The sequence below is a fragment of the Panthera leo genome, chromosome D2, assembly GCF_018350215.1.
Source record: "Panthera leo isolate Ple1 chromosome D2, P.leo_Ple1_pat1.1, whole genome shotgun sequence".
Lineage (NCBI taxonomy): Eukaryota > Metazoa > Chordata > Mammalia > Carnivora > Felidae > Panthera > Panthera leo.
Genome location: NC_056689.1, coordinates 69,550,232 through 69,570,030, shown reverse-complemented (window position 1 = coordinate 69,570,030; position 19,799 = coordinate 69,550,232). Strand labels below are relative to the sequence as shown.

At 46.8% G+C, this 19,799-nt stretch overlaps 1 protein-coding gene across 29 annotated transcripts in view; it reads right to left on the bottom strand.

Annotated features, from left to right (window-relative positions):
* Positions 1-19,799, bottom strand: part of TCF7L2 (transcription factor 7 like 2) — a 212,719-nt gene that overhangs the window by 126,694 nt on the left and 66,226 nt on the right. For all 29 annotated transcript variants that reach the window (XM_042908725.1, XM_042908726.1, XM_042908706.1 and 26 more), the window contains one exon: positions 8,651-8,752. In XM_042908725.1, the coding sequence (XP_042764659.1) occupies positions 8,651-8,752 (102 nt within the window). The remainder of the gene's footprint in view (positions 1-8,650; positions 8,753-19,799) is intronic.

Sequence of the window (19,799 nt, the reverse complement as noted above, 5' to 3'; positions counted from 1 at the left end):
CTGCTTCGGACTCTGTCTCCCTCTCTCTCTGCTCCTTCCCTGCTTGTGCTCTCTCTCTCTCTGTCAAAAAACAAAAAATAAAAATAAATTAAAAAAAAAATCCTTCTGATCATGGTTGGGGTGACTGGATGGTTCAGTTGGTTAAGCGTCTGACTTCAGCTCAGGACATGAGCTCACGGTTAGGGAGTTCAAGCCCTGCATCAGGCTCTCTGTTATCAGCATAGAGCCTGCTTCAGATCCTTTCTCTCCCTCTCTCTCTCTCTCTGCCCCTCCCCTGCTATCTCTCTCAAAAATAAACAAACATTAAAAAGAAAATCATTCTGATCTTGGTAAATGTTTCATACATGCTGATGACTGTAAAAATTGAAACCTTTCAGAAAAATATTTGTGCCTATATATCAAGAAAAAAAATTTTTAATTTTATTCTCTTTTACCTGTCTTTCTAAGACTCTATCCTAAGAAATAATAAAGGAGAGGGGGTGGGGGACGAAAGCACAAAGATTTACGTGCATAGATGTTCATCACAGGATTATTTAGAATAGTAGAAACAAAGGCGTAAGATACTCTAAAGGCCCAACAATGTGCCATTGATTAAGCAAATGTGTGCATAGGCATATTATGGGCTGCTACGTGATCATTTAAAATCCTTACAAATTTTAATGACATGGGGAGGTGCTTTTCATTACAGCAATTTTCCTTTTCAATAAATACAAGGCTGCAAATATTGAGTGCTATAAGCTTGAGAATGTTGAAAACAAATATAAATATTAAACGGCGAACAGGCCACTTCTGGACAGTGATTAAAGGGACAGCAGTGGGTGACAGGACATGTGACATAAGGTTGTGAAACCTTCTGTGATTCTAATCTGAAAGGGATACGACCAAGCTTGCACAACACAATCCTCCTTGGTAGAATACTTTCCATCACCGCGGCGGTCAGCTGCCACACCAGCAACTCAAACCTCAAGAACTTCAGAATTCCTCATCAGAGAGTATTTTCTGGAAGGAGAGAAGGAAGCTCGGACTTTTAACTCTAGGCTCCTTTGGCCGAATGACTCCACTTTCTCTTCAGAGCATGACTGATCTATCCACCACTTTTTCCCAGGGGGGAAAAAAAAAGATAACCCAGCAGCCTGCTTCTTCATATTAAACACGCACAGCCCTCCTTCCAAGAATAATCGTATTTCTGCTGTGCTCACAGGCTCGCTTTATATCCTCAGACAAAATACGCACCCTCACCACAGTTCCGTCCGTGAAATGGGAAAGCTCTGACTCAGCTCCCGCTAGGAAACACATGCCAAGTATTCTAGAAAGTCTGGCTGAGTCATACATAAATGGGGAAAAAGACAAAACAAGGGGAAAGTGTAAACGTAGTGAATAGTGAAGGGAGTGGAGACGGTGGGTGGGGAAAAAGCTCTTAGGAAGCCCGCATAGGTTCACGCCCTCAAATCACCCAAAGTTCACCTGGGCCACGGCGGCGTGGCCCCCCCTGCCCACAATTTGTCAGTACTCACCTTGGCAGTACCTCAAGGACACCCAGAAGCAAAACCCTCGCCAACCTCGTGTCCCACTGTCCAGGGGCACGGGTGGATTCTCCTTGAGACAGGCCCACCCCATCCAGCTCATGGAGTTCCCCACCCGCAGCACTGGGCAGGCCCCACTGTGCCTGTTATTCATCTTTCCCCGGCGTCGTTGTGGTCAGGGGTTAAGACGATGGCAATGTTCTGGCTGTCCTGTCTCACATCCTGACTCCCACACCCGGGCAAACACTTAACCGCCCTGGGCCTACTTCCTCCTCCGTGAAACAGGGGCAACAGAGCATTAGGAGAGCACCTAGAACAATGCCTGGCATGCAGAAAGTGTTACTGGCTTATTTGCTATTATTCTTATGATCCTTCATCATCGACTCCACTTTCTCCCAGCGTCTAGAACACTTTTTCCCCCACACAGTCCGTGAATGAATCGATGGTAAATGCAAGACCATTTACCGGGTGGGGGGGGGGGGGCGGACCTGAGGGGCTCAGTCGGTTAAGCGTATGACTCTCTTGGGTTTTCGCTCAGGTCACGATCTCATGGTTTTATGAGTTCAACCCCTGCGTCGGGCTCTGAGCTGGCAACGCAGAACCTGCTTGGGATTCTCTCTTTCCCTCTCTCTCCGCCCCTCCCCCATTCACACTGTCTCTGTCCCTCTCAAAATAAATAAATAAACTTAAAAGCATTACAAATAAAAAAGACCAAGAGAAAGACCAATAAAAGCTACTTATCCAAATTTGGAAGAAGGAAAGGGAAAATTCTCTACCCTACCCTAAATATATTCCAAATAAGCTGAAATTTAACAGACTGTCGACATTATTCTGAAGGGACTAAGTAAAAGTTTGGATTGTCCGCATTTCATACTGCCATAGTGCTTTGGGGGTCATGAAACCTAATAACTGAATTTCTCTAAAAAGACAACTCGAACTGAAGACATTTTCCCAAAGGAGGTAAATGAACTACACCAACAGGTACATGGAAATGCGTTCAACATCCCTAATCATCAGGGAAACGCGTAAGGAGATACCACCTCACACCTGTCAGAATGGCTATTATCAAAAGACAAGAGACAACAAGCGTTAGTGAGGATGTGGAGAAAGGGACACCCCGTGTGCTGTTGGTGGGAACGTCACCTGGTACAGCTACTGTGGAAAACAGTATGGAGATTCCGCAAAAAAAATCTAAAGATAGAACTACCGTGTGACCCAGCAGAGCTTCTTCTGGGTTTCTATCCAAAGGAAGTGAAAAACAGGACCTCGAAGAGGTCTTTGCACTCCCAGGTTCACTGTAGCATTATTGACAATAGCCAAGGCACTGAAACGACATAAGTGTCCATCAAGAGATAAATGGAGTTTAAAAAGTGGTGTATATATACACAATGGAATATTATTCGGCCATAAGTACGTAGGAAATCCTGCCATGAGACAACACGGATGGACCGTGAACGTTATTATGCTAAGTGACATAAGTCAGACAGAGAAAGGCAAATACTTCACGATATCATCTGTACGTGGAATCTAAAAACAGCTGAAACTCAGCAACAGAGTGAGACGGTGGTTACTGGGGAGATGTTGGTCAAAGGGTACAAACTTCCAGTTACAAAATGAGTCAGTTCTGGGGATCTAATGTACAGCATGGCAATTATAATTATATACTTGAGTTGCCTAGAGAACAGACCTTACATGTTCTCACAGCAAAAAAGAAATGGTAATTATAGGACATGCTTAGGGGTATCGGCAAACCCTAGGACGGTAATCATGTTACAGTACAGAAGTATTTCAAATCAACACACTGTACACCTTAAACTTATAAATGTATTAGGTCACTTACATCTCGATAAAACTGGGATTACAAAAAATGAAACATAAAATAAAAATACAACGCTTCTTCCCCAAACTTGGCAATCCCACCCACCTACCTTTGACCCTTCCTCCTCCCTCAATACTGACGTGTAATCTGTCGGCAAATTCTGCTGCTGTTCCCTCCCAATCTGTCTACTTCAACCATTATCCCCACGGCCGGCAATTTTAACACAAGCCAAAGCCCTCACGGATCTCCCACGGTGGTTAGAATCAAACACCAAATTCGCACCATATCCTCCCCCAGGCCATTCTCCCTCGTCCCTCAGGACCTGCAGCCACTGTAGCTGGCTTTAAATTTCTCTCACAGCTAAAGAATTTTCCCTTTAGGAACTTCATACGTGGTTTTCCTTCTGCCTGGAATGCTGTTCCATCTCCCACCCTCTCCTTCTCTCACACCCTTACCTGGCTAACTCTAATTGATCCTTCACCTTTCGTTTTATTTATTTTTGTTATTGTTTATTTTTGAGAGAGACAGAGCGCGAGCAGGGGAGGAGCAGAGAGAGAGGGAGACACAGAATCCAAAGCAGGCTCCAGGCTCTGAGCTGTCGGCACAGAGCCCGACGCGGGGCTCGAACTCACAAACCGTGAGATGGTGACCGGAGCCGAAGTCAGACGCTTAACCGACTGAGCCACCCAGGCACCCCCTTCGCATCTCATTTTAGATGTCATTTTCTCAGGGGGCCGGCCCAGCCTGTAACGTCACTAACTTCTCAGTCAGTGGAAGAAATCCCATCTCCCCATCACACCTGTCACAGCACCTATACGCCGCCCCAGGCTGGCACCTGGCAAGGTAGGGGCCGAGACGGTTTTGCTGGGCCTCAGCATCTAGCACAGAACCTCCCAGCATACGCCAACTGCCAACAATCGCCCAGGAGAGCAGGTGAGGGCAGAGCCCAAGCCAAATAACCCATCAAAACACCCACATGTATTTAATACCCAACAGGATGTTCTCAACGTGGTTTTTCTTATTAACCATGAGGAGGTGTCCCCACACCCCCAAAGTCCTCAGACACAAAAAAGCGAGAGTTTCACCATGCCCTCTGAGCTTACTGGAAAATGCTCGACACAGGCAAGCAGAGACCCTGCCTGAAGCTCTCTCATCACGCTGTATTTCCTAAGTTTTCTGAACTCTTTCAGCATTTAAGCAATAACAACAACAACAAAGTACAGCACCACAGTCTGGCAGGCTTTGCTCCTCGGGACACAGACTGCTTTCTTAGCCCACACCTCAGTGCTCATTACACAACAAAACGCACAAGACCAAGAATGACTAGAAATTCACCCCACGGTGAAACTCCACATGGACTTCAAAAGGAAACCCCCAAGATACCATACCATGGTGGGAACTTTTGAAGCCTTCTGCCATCTCGTAAGATACATACTATACCAAAATACCACCATTTGGGGTACAGAACCTTTTTTTGCCGCGTACAAAGGCAGTTAAATGAAAGTCTTTGTATAGCAAAGACACCGGGGCTGGTGTCTGGGGAGCGGCTGCCCTCCCACAGCTTACGGGGCGCTGGAGGCGGGTCGGCCAAGACTCAAACACCGCCACGCTTAGCACAACCCGGATGCTTGGCCGAAGCAAAGAATTAAAAATACGAATTTAAAAACGCCAGAGAGGCTGAAATATGAACTAGTTACGTGAATCAGATAATGCATGGGCCTGGGGAGGCCAGGAAGAGGGGAGGGTCCCGGAACCTGAACTTCTCAGTTGTGTGGGGAGGGAAGAAGGGGAAGGGAGACGTGGACCTCTTGTGTAAATTGCTATTTTTTGGCTAACCTCCCGCCCCCACCGCGCCCCCCGCCAAAACCCAACTCAATACAGCATCCTTGGGGAATAATTTCCTCTGTCTTCTGAGCACAGATGAGGAGCCACTGGATTATAATACATAAGATGCAGTTATCGGTTATAGGCACTAAAATTTGTGGGGCTTGCTTCTTAATTTAAATATTATTTGACCAACCCAATTCCACTAATTAGGAATATTTATTCTACACATTTATTTTTTATAATTCGGTAACCCACATACCACATGAAAAAAAAGAAAATCCAGTTTAAAACATTTTGACAAAAAGCTTTAAACTCCTCTGTGAAAATTCCACCCCAGATGGGTGCTCGGCGGTTATTTTCTCAGCAACTGGTGATAGTGAGAGTCTCTAATGATCACTAACAAACACTGAGCACTTCTCTGGTTTCAAAGGAAAACATTAGAAATAATTATGAAATAACCTGGCCCAGAAATTACAATAAACCCGAATTTCGGAGAAACTAGGCAGCAATCCTTAGACAATTATTTTGAAACATGTCTGATGAAACAGTGGGATGTGACAACGTTTGATTTAAAAAGAACGAATAACAAAAATGTGAGGAAGAGCCCCGGGTCTGGAGGAGAGTTCGCCATTCACCGGCAGAGCTGAACTGAACGCAAACCAGAGACCCAAATGATACATCAGCCGGAATCCAGAAGGCTCCCTTTATAAATACAGATACACCGTGACGGCCAAACTGGTTTTCTGGTCGACCCACTGCTGTCCAGTGAAAAGGCAGATCATTCATTTCTGGTCCCAAGGTGCAGGATTCCTCTATCCCAAAAGCTGCATGAGACCACTGGGCGGATGAAGAGGCCAACAACCACAGCCCTCCTCTACCTGCCCGGCTCCCTCCACCAACCCCCCCCCCACTCCAGCACCCCCCCTCCCCATTACCCCTTCGTCTCAGGTGAAGATTACAGAAATGCAGAATTACAGGGCTAATTCATATAACCACAGACACCATTCAGTTGCCACAGCATTAAGTATTTCACAAATTTGGTTTCCTTTTATCCCAGCTTGAGTCCTTTCTCTCCTCTGTCCCGCTGCCAGAGCCCACCCTGCTTTCACAGCCCAGAACCCCTGCACCACCTCCCCCCCCCCGCCGCCCCGGGCCACTCCCCAGGGTCCCCAGGAGCAGAGCAGAAAACACAGAAGTTGCTCCTTGGGGCAAGGGGCTCCATGCGAAGCGTGGTGGGGGCCCAAAGCGGTGGCCGTGGAAAACACACCTCCTAAGACAGCGGGGGATAGAGGGACCCAAGTCCCGCCGCGTTCCCCTTGCCAAAACCCACACTGGCTCTGGACAAAACGTCTTTGCCTCTCCTCAGCCTGTCCATTTCGAAAGATGAAAATTAGCGCTTAGGGTGTACCTTGTGACACCGTCCACGTGGGACGGCTGGGGAGGCAGTAGGGGCAGCTCTCTCTAAACGGATCAGCCCCCATTCACACTCGGGCAATGCTCACCATTGCCCACCGGTGTGGGCCCACGACCTCCATCCACACCCGCGAGGGGCTGTGTCCACCCTGAACCACTTCTAAGAATGGCACCTTCTCTCCACTCGGAGAGCAAAGGAAAAAAAAAAAAAAAGCCTCCAAGTGATTCTAAAGATAATGTCCTTTCTCTATAGCTTTAAAAAAAAAAAAAAAAAGGCATTTCAAAGGCTAGACGCACAATGGGAAACACGGGGGGGGGGGGGGGGGGGGGGCAGGAAGCGTGAAAAGGACAGGCTTCCTCATTTTACCCTCTAGGACACTGCAACTATCCCAAATCTTTGTACATTGTTAAAATGTTGTTTATACAGCATTCACTCTCCTCGGAGAAACCTGCATCAGTCGGAGCCCCACACCAGCAACGCCCTCACACCTACCAGGCTGTCCCTGATAATGACCCCGCCTGACCGTCCGCAAAAGAGAACCAGCCACAGAAAGTTACTCTCCCTTAGTAAAGAACAGGCCACCAGGCCCCGGAAAAGGAGCGGAGGACCGGGTCCAGTCCTCGCTCTGGCCACTAACTCAGCGTGTGACGTTGGGCAATTCACTTAGGGCATCTCTGGGCCTGTTTCCTTTTCTGAGAGCAGGTTGGGCCGAGATGATCTAAGGTCACTTCCAGCCCTGAAATCTTGACATTGTAGGAGCGTATGTAATTATGAGCATCCACTTTACTGCGGGGTGGGAGGAAGGGAAAAGCTTCTGGAAAAATGTCAACCTTTTCTATGTGCCTCATTTATAACATAAGAATTTGTAGAACATTTTCACAAACGATGACTCAAGACGTGGCTTAACGGAAATAAATCACTTTGTAATACATACACACACATACATATGTATCTAATATTCATATAACAGAGGCATAATTCATTAAATAATATATACTCTATTATAGCAAGCTACAAAGTAAGGAGACAGTTAGCCTGAAGTTTGACACAATGCATCTTGAGGTTTTTCTACTTAAGAAAATCATTTTGCCATTTTTAGAAATTACAAGTAACAGAGAGGCAAAATATATTAATGGGTAGCATTTTGTGGTACTCAAATAAAAAATACATGAATTATTTCATGCTTTGCATAATTCTACCTGTCATAGATTCATTATAAAAAATGTGTCTTCCATTAATTATTTCAAAACTATGAAGTCCAGCTCATGATATAAATATATGGAAGAGAATATTCTAAGAAGGCTGAGCCATCTTCTCAAGAGGTTAATTTATAAATTCCACTTTCAGAGCCTACAAAATCTGAAAGTACATTAAAAATATATGTAGACACACGTTTTATGTTATAGTCTCTCACTACTAGAAACAAATGTTTCCTATGTTAAACCCACAGGCTTTCAAAGCCATGGATGTATGGATTAATTTGAACTTAAGCCCGTCCAAATTCATTTCTACTCTCCGTTTACAATCAATCAGCCCGGATAAAATTCTACTGATATTAACGTAGAATGTTACTACTTTCCAACAATTAAGACAAATTGGGGGATGGGGGTGGGGGGGACTGGAAAGTGTCAAATCCAAAGCTTCCCTTTTGCATTTTCTAATTCCCTCCTCTGCAACTCACCTCCGCTAAATGAGTCTTTCAGGAAAGGATTTGGAGATTGTATTTTTGTAAGCTGCTATGGCACCATTTCCAGTCTCCTCCAAACCATGGTGGCAGTGTCCCATTAGCTAGAGACCACGAGGCTAGACTAACCCAACACCAGGAGAAAGGGGTGGTGGGAAGACATGGAAATTTTCCAAGTAGATAACAATCGCTAAGGTCCAATAGCAGAAAACAAATACCTTCTAGATATAAACCATATCCAAGAATATTCCAAATATATATATATTTTAAAGAAAGAAAAAGTGATAAACAAGACTTGCTATCAACAAAAGAATATTTTCTTCATCTCCGCCCCCCCCCCACCCCCCAAGAAAGGAAGGAACCGCCTTTGTAAGGTCACTTACGACAATGTGTGCCGGTGACGGAGAGCGGGCATCCTTGAGGGCTTGTCTGCTCTGGAGGGTCCCCGCCTGGACATCAAGCAGTGGCCATTTCATCTGGAGATACTAGAGGGAGGAAACAAAACGAATGTGGCGGATGAATTTGGAAAAGCTATACAAAACAGCTATCCCAAGACCTAACTCCTGGGGTCCCTGATACACAGACGAGAAACTCAAAGGAGTAAAAACAGGCAAATAACAACACCGAAAAACTTAAAAGCATGCAAAGAACACCACCACCCACAGAAAGATCAAATCGTGCATATCAAGAGGTTCTTCTTAGGGTTCATGTCCAACAGGTACTTTCAACAGAACATCAACACTATGAGCAACTACAGTTTGGTTCTGAACATTCAAACCTCAGGCTGGCTCTAGAGAACACGATTTCCCTGGTACTAACTCATTTAGAGGGAAACGGTAGGGATGTGGGAGAGAAAAGCAGGGAGAGGTCTCCCAAAGGAAGAAAGCGAAGGGAAGTCTCAAGCCAGAGGACACCATCAATCCCGGATCTGCTCTTTCGGTGACCTTCGTTTCTAAAATGCCACCATCCTTCACTTTCAAGTCGGCTGCATCTGTGCAAACGTCCTTTCGTAGAAGCTGCCCGAGCAAGAGGAAGATGGCTCCCCTCACCAGCCCCAAAGGTGGAAAATCCGTGGCACAAGGAAGGGAAAGGGCGTTACTTCGGTCACAAGCCATCACGTCAGCTTTGCGAAGAAGGGCTTGAACCGGGGTGAGGTGGCTTGCCCCGTCACAGAGATACTTAACACGTGGGATAAGCGACTCCAAGGCACTACACTCTCAGCGCAGTTGCACTCAGGAAACCTTCAGACAACTGAACAAAACTGAAGCCACAGTGCTAAGATTCTCATGAGGACATCACCGGCCTCTGTATCTCCGAAGGCCAATTAATTGTTAAATGCACCAGTTAATGCTTGGAGGGCACTGAAGAGGCCATCTTGAGCTCTCCAGAGACCCGAAAGCAAAATAAACGGCTAGTTTTCATATAAACTGCACAGGGCATTTCACTCAATGAATACTGATTAAAGCTCGCTTTGTACAAAGCCTTCTTGCGAAGGATAAGGAGATAGGAAGAACATTTGCCCTCAGGGAGCTTATGCGCACGTGAGAGAACTGGCTCACACACAGATGAAGTCCATGTAGAACTTCGTGGTAGAACCTCGGCACAGACTCAGGGAGTCTAGGGAGCCTAGGGAGTGCCAAGAAAGAAGACGGTAGTTCTGAGAAAAGACACTGGGGAAGGCTGTACACAGTAGGTCTGGTTAAGTCAGAAAGATTTCAACAGAAAGAAAAAGAACAGCACAGGGCAGTCCAAAAGAAGGAAGGGTTGGCTCAAACCCCACATGAAAGGAAGAGTGAAAGCCACACACAAGCCTTCCCATAGGTTCCTTAAAGATACAACTGGACAACGGATTAAAACCAAATGCGGTTACACCCAAAACTGGGAGAGCCTGGCCCACAAGCTACCTGCTCCAAGTAAACATTTTCCCAACTTAGATCTATACGAGGTTAGAGAACTTCTACAACCTCAGAGCTGTAAGCCAGAAGGCTCTCGTGTGAGGAAACCTGGTTACTAGTTCTAGTAAGTCACCACAAGACCTTGCATCAAATCCCTTCGCTTCTACGGACCTCCAGTGTTTCGTCCGTCAACGATCTGGGGTGGGGGTGAGGGAGGGACTGCCCCAGCACCGAAGGATTCTGGACCCCCAGACCGTAAATACCAGCAGGTACCCACTCCCACCCCCACCTCAGTCACCCTTATAATCAAACCATTTCCAGATATCTTATTTGGGGGCAGCAGCATCCCAAATTGAGAGCCACTGTAGTAAATGTTTCCGTAACCCAAGCCAATGGGCCCTGGGAACCCATTCCACCCCATCTCTCCCTGACTTCTTCCCATTCTCACTTGCCACATAAATATATGGACCTCGTTGGTGAAAACCACTCAATAGCATCATTTCCTTGAGGCCAACCAAAATGGAAACCTGCCAATACTCATCTTTCCTCTCATAAAAACCTGTGAGGAAAAATGCCAAGCTGAGTGCCACACACCTACACCTCACGCTACCCTCGGGGGGCAGGGTCAGATTAACAGACAGGTTTTCATCTTCGGCCATCTGTAAAACTGATTTGATCGCATCCAAACACCGGCTCCATAGAATTCGGAAATTTGGGCTTTTGTTTAAGGTGACAGACCTGCCCTGAGGACCTCACCAGAGAACTGTCATACCCATAATGCAATATTAATGCAGAGTCTTATAATTCTTATTTTACATAAAAGCTTCATTGTGTGCCATATCCAATCTCCGCAGGCTACCTGCACCACATATTTTTATGAGCCTACATTTCAGCGCTCCAAGCCTACAATACACATAATTTTCAATTATGTTAGGGCAGCCCAGGATCACTGCCTATATAACATTACTGGTTGGAGGAAATGAGACTCGGCCCCACTGCCCAGAGAGAGCTAACCAGATCCAGATGGTGGAGGAAGACAGCCCCAGTCCCGCTGGCTTGCAAGGACTCCACAGTGACAGCTTCAACCTCTCCATCCCAATGCAACTTGATCCCACAGAATGGCTGGGCCCCCGCAAACCTGTGCCCATCCATTGGAAATAACTGGCATTCAGGCTGACGAGGCTCCTTTCGGGGAAATAAGTATTATGTCAGGATTTTTTAAAGGAAGTTATTAACCTCCTCCGAAAGTGATGGGTTTCCCAGGTTCCTTCATCTTCTACAATTGGTCCTTATTAATAAGGAAAATAAATAAATAAAGGGAAGAAAAAGGAAATTAGGTACGATTATAGCCTAGAGGAAAAGCTTTTCCTTCCTGGAGACACTAAGCAGCAGGAAATTCTATTCTGTTGGGTCCTAAAGAAAAGACCCGAAGGACGAGGCATCTCGGATTTACGAAAGGGCGGGAACCCCACACCACATTTTCCCCATGGCCCAACTTCGGTTTTACATCCTTTTGGGGAAGAGAAAAAAAAAGTTCCCACCATCCCACTACAAAAACAACACTGGGGCTCCGGCTCTCTTCCTTTCAGGCCGCTCAACGTGGAAATTATGAATTGCCTACAAAAACATTAAACTTTTCAGCAAACTGCAATCAAATGGGGCCGTGGGAATTCCTGCATTGAAAACTGTTGAAATGGAGTCCTGCTCAACTTGCCTTTTGTAAAAAAAAAAAAAAAAATAATAATAATAATAATAATAATAATAATAAATGCATAAGGCCATCTTGACTTAAGTGTTTCATCCTTTAATACTAATGTTCTGCTCATGGCCTGTTAGGGTTTTTCCCCAAATCCTATTTTATGATATGTTTCAGGGAGCTTAAGTTTAAGCTTCGGACCTGTGGACAAAGTCTCGAAATACATACAAAACCAATGGTCTGAACAGAATCAAACATTTTAAAAGCCTGTTAAATTGTCAGCAAAAAAAAGAAAAAGGTATGCAACTCTAACGTCTCCTCCCCCACTGCCCCTGATCAAAACAAAAGGACAAGGGGGAACACCTGGGTGACTCAGTCGGTTAAGCGTCTGACTTCAGCTCAGGTCACGATCTCACGGTTCACGGGTTCGAGCCCCACAACAGGCTCTGCGCTGACAGTTCGGAGCCTGCTCGGGATTCTCTCTCTCCCTCCCTCTCTGCCCCTCCCCCACTCACACTTTCTCTCAAGATAACTAAATAAGCTCAGACAAGGAAAGGCAAATGGGGAGGGATCTTCCGAATCAGAGGGCCCCGCAGGATCCGGCGACAAGTGGGCCTGAGGGAACCTGCTCCCGAGAAAGGCACCCCCATCCTGGTGAGTACAGCTTCCGTAGCAAGGACGGTGAGGAGGGCTGCTCAGAGAACCTGAATCTCAGGGCTGCTGAGGTCACGGTACAAAGCTGACTTTCGAAACAAATAGAACCATGCAAAGACCAATGATGCTGATGACAAAGCTCCACATCCCTGACAAAACAACCAAAGCTGCTTGGCCGCACTTCCATCTCACAGACGGGCCGGCAAGTGACGTCCGTCCCTTTACTTGTACGGGGCGGGGTTGGCAGACTTTTTCTGTCAAGGGCTACAGCACATATCTTACTTAGGCTTTGCGACCCATCCCATCTCGGTTCTACTCAGCTCAGGCGTGGTTGTCACCGAAGCGGCCACAGTCCTGCACGGATCATGTCGTGGCTGTGTGCCAAAAAAACTTTATCTATAGGATACTAAAACTTTCCTGTGTCAGGACATATTCTTCTTCTCTTAATTTTTTTCAACCATTTAAAAATAATAGAAAAACCATTTTTAGCTCACGGGCCACACAAAAAGAGGTGGCAGGACAGCTTCGGCCCCTGGGCCGCAGTTTGTCACCCCTGGCTTAGGGAATGAGCACGTAAAGACGTGATTTCAAGTCAGACAGGATACATTCCTTCAGTGGGCCTTAAATCCAGACAGTCGAACACGATTACTTGGTGGCCCCAAGGCGACGTTTTAGATTTAATCGTCACTGGCAAACTCCAGTTTTGGGGGAAAAGCTCGGGAAAGAATCTGAGCTCTCCAGCCATGACTCCCAGTCACAAGGGCTAACCACGAGCCCACAATCTCACCGAAATAACTATCCCTCCTCACCAAAATGGAAGTTTGAAAATCCCTGGGCGATTCTGACTGGAAGAGGTTCACGTGTTCAAAATTCTCACGCACTTCCCAGGAAACACTGGCAAATGTGTCACATGCCACGGAATCACCACGAAAGAGCGCCCGGCAGAAATTCCGCAGGTCGTGGGTGACGTGCCCCGTGTGCTTTGGGCATCACCCTTCTACGTTCAGGAGCTGCTCTCTCCAGAGCTTCTCAGTGTGGGCAACCTTCACGCATCACGACGCTGGGATGACGCCCGTGTTGGGCCAGTGTTGCCCACCAACAGATGGCATCGGCCCCGGGCTCAGGCAAGATGGGGAGGCAGGGGCCACCACGGGGCCCGAACAGCCTGCTAAATGGAGAGGAAACCGGTCTCTTCTGGAAGACTAGGTCCCACAGAAAGCCCGTCACGCCGAAAAGGATTGATCTTAAAAACTGTGAAGGCCTTGCGCTCCCCTCCCCTTCCTGGTAGATCGGTATCCTTTACCTGAGTACAAAAACAAGAAACCGGCCTTTTCAATCCAAGCTATTTCTCAGCAGGGATGCTTCTTCCTAGGAAAATCCATTGTAAGAGAATTCAAAGTGGTTGGAAACCATCCTCATGACAGATCATGACTGCTTAGTCTCACTAACACCTGAGCACCAGAAAGTCACAAGTGTTGTGTTTCTTATAAAATAACAGAAAGTCGCTATTTTGTCCGAACACCCAAACCGAGAGACCACAAGCCACGGTCTATCACATCCAAACCCACGAATCCTTCCTCCTCTGCGAGGTGACCCCCACCCCCACCCTCCCCGTGCAGCCTCATTGTGGGCCCTGGGGACTCTACCCACACCTGCAAGCTGGAACGGGTGACACCACGATCATAATGTTCACGCCACGCAACTTTACAAAACCAAAGGCCACCAGGAGCCACTCATCGTAGGAGGACAACGGAAAAACTTCAAGAGACGACAGGAAGCGCAAGGATGTGGCCAAGGGGGCACACGCATTTCTCCAGGAACTCACGTTGCGAGGCTCACACACAGGTCTGTGAAAGATCAGGTTTGCCTGTCTCTTTCGGAAGCTACCTCATTTCTCAGAACTGGAAGATGGGAAATTCAGCCCATCTTCTATAAATAATTAACTTTGCCCTGTGGGTCAGGGAAACCCAATTTATCTAGAATAGTTAAATTATAAGAAGCTGTGATTAATATTCTGTCCTGCCCTCTGAATCATACAGGTACCAACAAGTTTCCCAAAGCCAGCCCTGACCGCATATAACTAACAGTGAAATTATATCAGAAGTCGTCAGAATCCCACAGGCTCCTCAGGGCCACCATTACAAAATTGGTTTGACCAACTTTCCTGCAGATGCAGAATGTGCCGGAGATTAAGCTGCTTTGTTCTAGGCTAAAACACGGCCCAAGAATGGCTTCTTTTGAAAAATGCACCTAAGAGCCTAAGATAGAGGCTCTACTTAAAGAGGCATTATTTGCCTATAAAGTGTAACTGCAGAGAAAAAGAAAATTCAGGGGCGCCTGGGTGGCTCAGTCGGTTGAGCGTCCGACTTCGGCTCAGGTCATGATCTCACAGTTTGTGAGTTCAAGCCCCGCATCAGGCTCTGTGCTGACAGCTCAGAGCCTGGAGCCTGCTTCAGATTCTGTATCTCCCTCTCTCTCTGCCCCTCCCCCACTCATGCTTTGTCTCTCTCCGTCTCAGAAATAAAGAAACATTTAAAAAAAAATTTTTTTTTGAAAGAAAAAGAAAAAGAAAATTCAGGAATGTGTGATTGTGCCTAGTCGGGATATAGCATAAGTGAGCATATACTATAGTTACCAAGGGAAAGAAAACCAAAGACCTCAGAAGGCTGGGTACATTCTGAACTTGGAGAAGGAAAAAAGCCACAGAAGAAAATGAAAGATGCTAAGATTGACTTTAGTTCTTACTTTTTTTTTTTTTCTAATGACACCAACCATTGTAAGAACTTAGAAATGTTTCTCTAAAGTCCCTATCCCATTTCCCAACATAAAAGAAATCTGAGGGAGAGGAAGGATATCAAGGCACCCATGGAAAACAGTAATTCAATAGCTCTGCCCTCTACCTCCATGAGTTGGTTGCTACAGGATTTTTCAATGAAATCCTTGCAGTTCACCTGTTTTTCTTCCCAATCGTAACAATATAAAGGGTCCTAACGGTATTGCTTCACATTTAGGGAGCACTTTAGAGTTCAAAGCCACATTCACAACAACCCTATATAATAAACAAGCAGAAAGTTACAACTAACCTTTTACCAAGGAGGAAACTAAGGCCGTTAGAACGCTGACCCAGCTTACCTGGGCTCCCTGGGTCAGCTGGCATTCTGGTGCGCAAGGCTCCGGACCACCATGTTTCTGTTTCATCCCGACTCGCCTGAGAACTCCCCTCCACCTTCTTCGGTTTTCTTATCAACGGCTAGGCATCAGTATCTCAGGGGAACGTCACACGGGGTCCTCAAAGGAATGAACCGTTCGAACCCTCCTCTCCGGCACCTATCAGCTCTCTTCTCCCCCCAGGTCGCCGGGCAAACGTTACATTATCTTCCTCCAAGGCTACTAGAAAATCATTTCTACCAGAGCTACTGAGGCCACTGGTAGTAAGGGGGAAACTGAGCAAAACAAGCAAATAACAAACAAACCAAAAAATCCCCAAACCGCAACTTGGCATTTCCTGTATTCTTTACCTCCCTAGCTATTCAACACCCCCGTCCCTGAGATATTTTTGCAATTGCTAGGTCGGTGGTTTTGCAGGGAGGCTATGCTCTAGCGGCTCATGGAAGCACAGCTGGGTGAAACTGCGCTGAGCCCTTCCTTTCAAAACCCAGATGCACACCCCTCCCCTCCGCGGGGCTGCGGCCTGGGACTTCCTTCCATCATCCTGCAAAAGTCACTCTTAAAATCAAGGCTATGTGCTCCTGGGATAGCACGAGACTGAGAAAGAGTCCAGAAATCCACTTTCGAGGCCCACTTCCGCCACTATCTGGGCCATCACTTTAGTTCTTCACTGGGCGGGCGACCTCTTCCCCACTCTGGGCCTAACTCTGTAGCGGGAAACTGAGGAAAATTCTCTCAAAAGTCCCATTCGCCTCTGACTCACGTGTTCCTGCAGCATTTGCAAAGCACGTGCTCTGTGTCCAGCGTGGACTAGATATTCCAAGGCCTAGATGAGTCATCTAAGACCCAGTCAATGGGACAATAAGCGGGTCAATGGTACAGGGACTAACACAAGGAAGGAGCAATATTACAAAGAAAGATTTAATTCATGATGGTGACGTAGTCCTACCGCTTCCAAACCTTGCTGGTTTGTCTAGCAAGACTTCTCCCCTGACCCACTCTGGACCTGCTAAATGCAACTATCTGGGAGTGGGCCCAGGGGTCTTTAAGTATTTTTCCCCAACTCGTCATGTGACCCTGATGACCAGTAATTAGCATAAACTATCAGCACCAGAGCAGTACCAATAAAGAGCATGTGTATATTTACAGATTCCACCACACTTTCTCAAAAGCTCTTTTATTAAACTCCTATGTTGATGGTCACTACATCTCTTTAGGTGGTCAAAGCAGATCCCTCCAAACCCGCTTTGAATTTTTTTTTTAAGTTTATTTCTATTTTGAGAGAGAGAGAACACAAGTGGAGTAGGGGCAGAGAGACGGTGGGGGGGAGAGAGTTCCAAGTAGGCTCTGTGCTGTCAGAACAGAGCCCTACGTGGGGCTCAAGCTCACGAACCACGAGATTATAACCTGAGCTGAGATCAAGAGTCAGACCCTTAAGCGACGGAGCCACCCAGGTGCGCCCGTCCAAACCCATTTTAAAAGTGAAGAAAAGCAGAGAGAAATGAGGTGACCGAGCCATGCAGTTACGAGGGATTCTGAACCAGAATGTAGATTTCCGACCAGGGCTCGCAATCCCTTCTATCAGACGGAGTAGAAGGAGCAGTGGGGAGGGAGGGCAAAACAGATGCAAAGGGACAAAAGGTGCAGCCCCCGCACCGACCCAGGAAGCCAGTGGGAAATCAGCCTCAGAGACCGTCCTGCTCGGTCATGACCAAAAGCAGCCCAGGGCAAGCCACGTCAGAGTCTTCAGGCAGCCTCGAGATTGAGTTCCCCCAAAGAGGGCTGTGGGTCCCAAGCCAATGTCCACCATGCCACAAGCGTCCACGTCCCTTGAGGGCCCATGTCCCTGAGGTCAGAGGACATGAAGCCACTGGAAGAACTTGGAAGCAGAAACCCTTGTCTTCCTGTCTTGCTCAAACATGTTGCCCATCTTCAGCCCCCACACAGGGCAGCATAAACTCCTTCTCCACGGCCCCTCCTTGGGGGGAGGCGGGGGCAGGGGGTGACTAACAACGAAAACTCACATGCCACTGTAGGAACCATTAAGAGACAGGCCAAAGACGGCCTACTTCGTGTCACCACGTTTTCTTATGACTGCTCCTTTCAAAAGGCTCAGTCCGGTCCAGTTGATTGCGATGTGCTGGTTACCACCTGCTTGCCTACAAGCAACTCAAAGTGCACACGAGCACCTGCAGGCCAGAAAAAGACACCAAAAGACGTGGGATGGCAAGCGTGGGCATCACTGGGGGCTCACCAAATATGGGGCACAGTGGGTAAGAGCACACCAAGTCTCGGCTGAGGACTGGAGAAGTATATGGTGGTCGAGCCGTACAATGGAATACTATTTGGCAATGAAAACAAGCGATTGCTTGCAACGGCACTACGCGAACTTAAAGAAGGCCGACAGGAAAGGTCACATATTGGAGGATTCCTCCTGTAGGAAACATCTAGAATAGGCAAATCCATAGAGACAAAGATTAAATTAGTGGTTGCCAGGGACTGGGAGGAAGGAGGCACTGAGGAGTGAGTGATTGCTAGTGGGCATGGAGTTTGTTCGGGGCTGATGAAAATGTTCTGGAAATAGACGCGGTTAATGTTTGCGCACCACTGTGAATATACTAAAGCCCGCCGAACTGTGTACTTTAAATGGGTAGATTTAATGGTATGTGAATTATATCTCATTGTTAAAATGGATTACAAAAAAAAAAAATGCATCAAGTCACTTGATGGTTATCGCATTCATTTCAAAGACACAAGGGCGGGGAGAGCACACAGTCACAGTCACGTACGCAAAGACTCCACCCACATGCCATAACGCCTCAACAATGAACTGCGAAACAGGTGAACAAACCTATTCTTCAAGGAAAAATCAGACCCTCCAAAGCTCCCCGGGAAACAAGCCATCTCCAAATGTGACTGGCTGGTGTGGGATCTTGGAAAAGGACCATTCCAAAGGCAGAGGACCGCTAATTCTGCCTGAAAGCTGGGAAGAACACAGCCCGCCCTGGGATAAATGCGCTGAGGAAGAGACCAGGGAGGCAGGAAAGGAAGGAAGGGCGTGAGAACTGTTTGAAGGCAAACCAAACAGAGAGGAGCACTGGAGTCAGCAGAACCACGACAGGTCAGAAACCTGAACCCTGTGTCGTCCGTCCATTCTCCATCACCCTGTGGCTTCAGGCAGGCCAGGATGGCTTTGTACCTCAGTTTCTCTAGCTAGAACATGGGCTTGGAACCACTCGCCTAGAGCCTCCCAAATGACTTCCTCACCATATTTTCTTTCTTTCTTTCTTTTTTTGTATTTCTTTTTTTATTTTTTCATTTTTTCAATATATGAAATTTATTGTCAAATTGGTTTCCATACAACACCCAGTGCTCATCCCAACAGGTGCCCTCCTCAATACCCATCACCCACCCCCCATCAACCCTCAGTTTGTTCTCAGTTTTTAAGAGTCTCTTATGCTTTGGCTCTCTCCCACTCTAACCTCTTTTTTTTTCCTTCCCCTCCCCCACGGTCTTCTGTTAAGTTTCTCAGGATCCACATAAGAGTGAAAACATATGGTATCTGTCTTTCTCTGTATGGCTTATTTCACTTAGCATGACATTCTCCAGTTCCATCTACATTGCTACAAAGGGCCATATTTCATTCTTTCTCATTGTCACGTAGTACTCCATTGTGTATATAAACCACAGCTTCTTTATCCATTCATCAGTTGATGGACATTTGGGCTCTTTCCATCATTTGGCTATTGTTGAGAGTGCTGCTATAAACATTGGGGTACGTGTACCCCTATACATCAGCACCCCTATATCCCTTGCGTAAATTCCTAGCAGTGCTATTGCTGGGTCATAGGGTAGATCTATTTTTAATTTTTTGAGGAACCTCCACACTGTTTTCCAGAGTGGCTGCACCAATTTGCATTCCCACCAACAGTGCAAGAGGGTTCCCGTTTCTCCACATCCTCTCCAGCATCTATAGTCTCCTGATTTGTTCATTTTGGCCACTCTGACTGGCGTCCACACCATATTTTCAACCCCAGAGGATAACACTGAGTAAATGACAGGACAGTTAAGATGTGTTATTTCTTCCTCCAACGGGCACCCCGGAGTGACAAGCCAAAA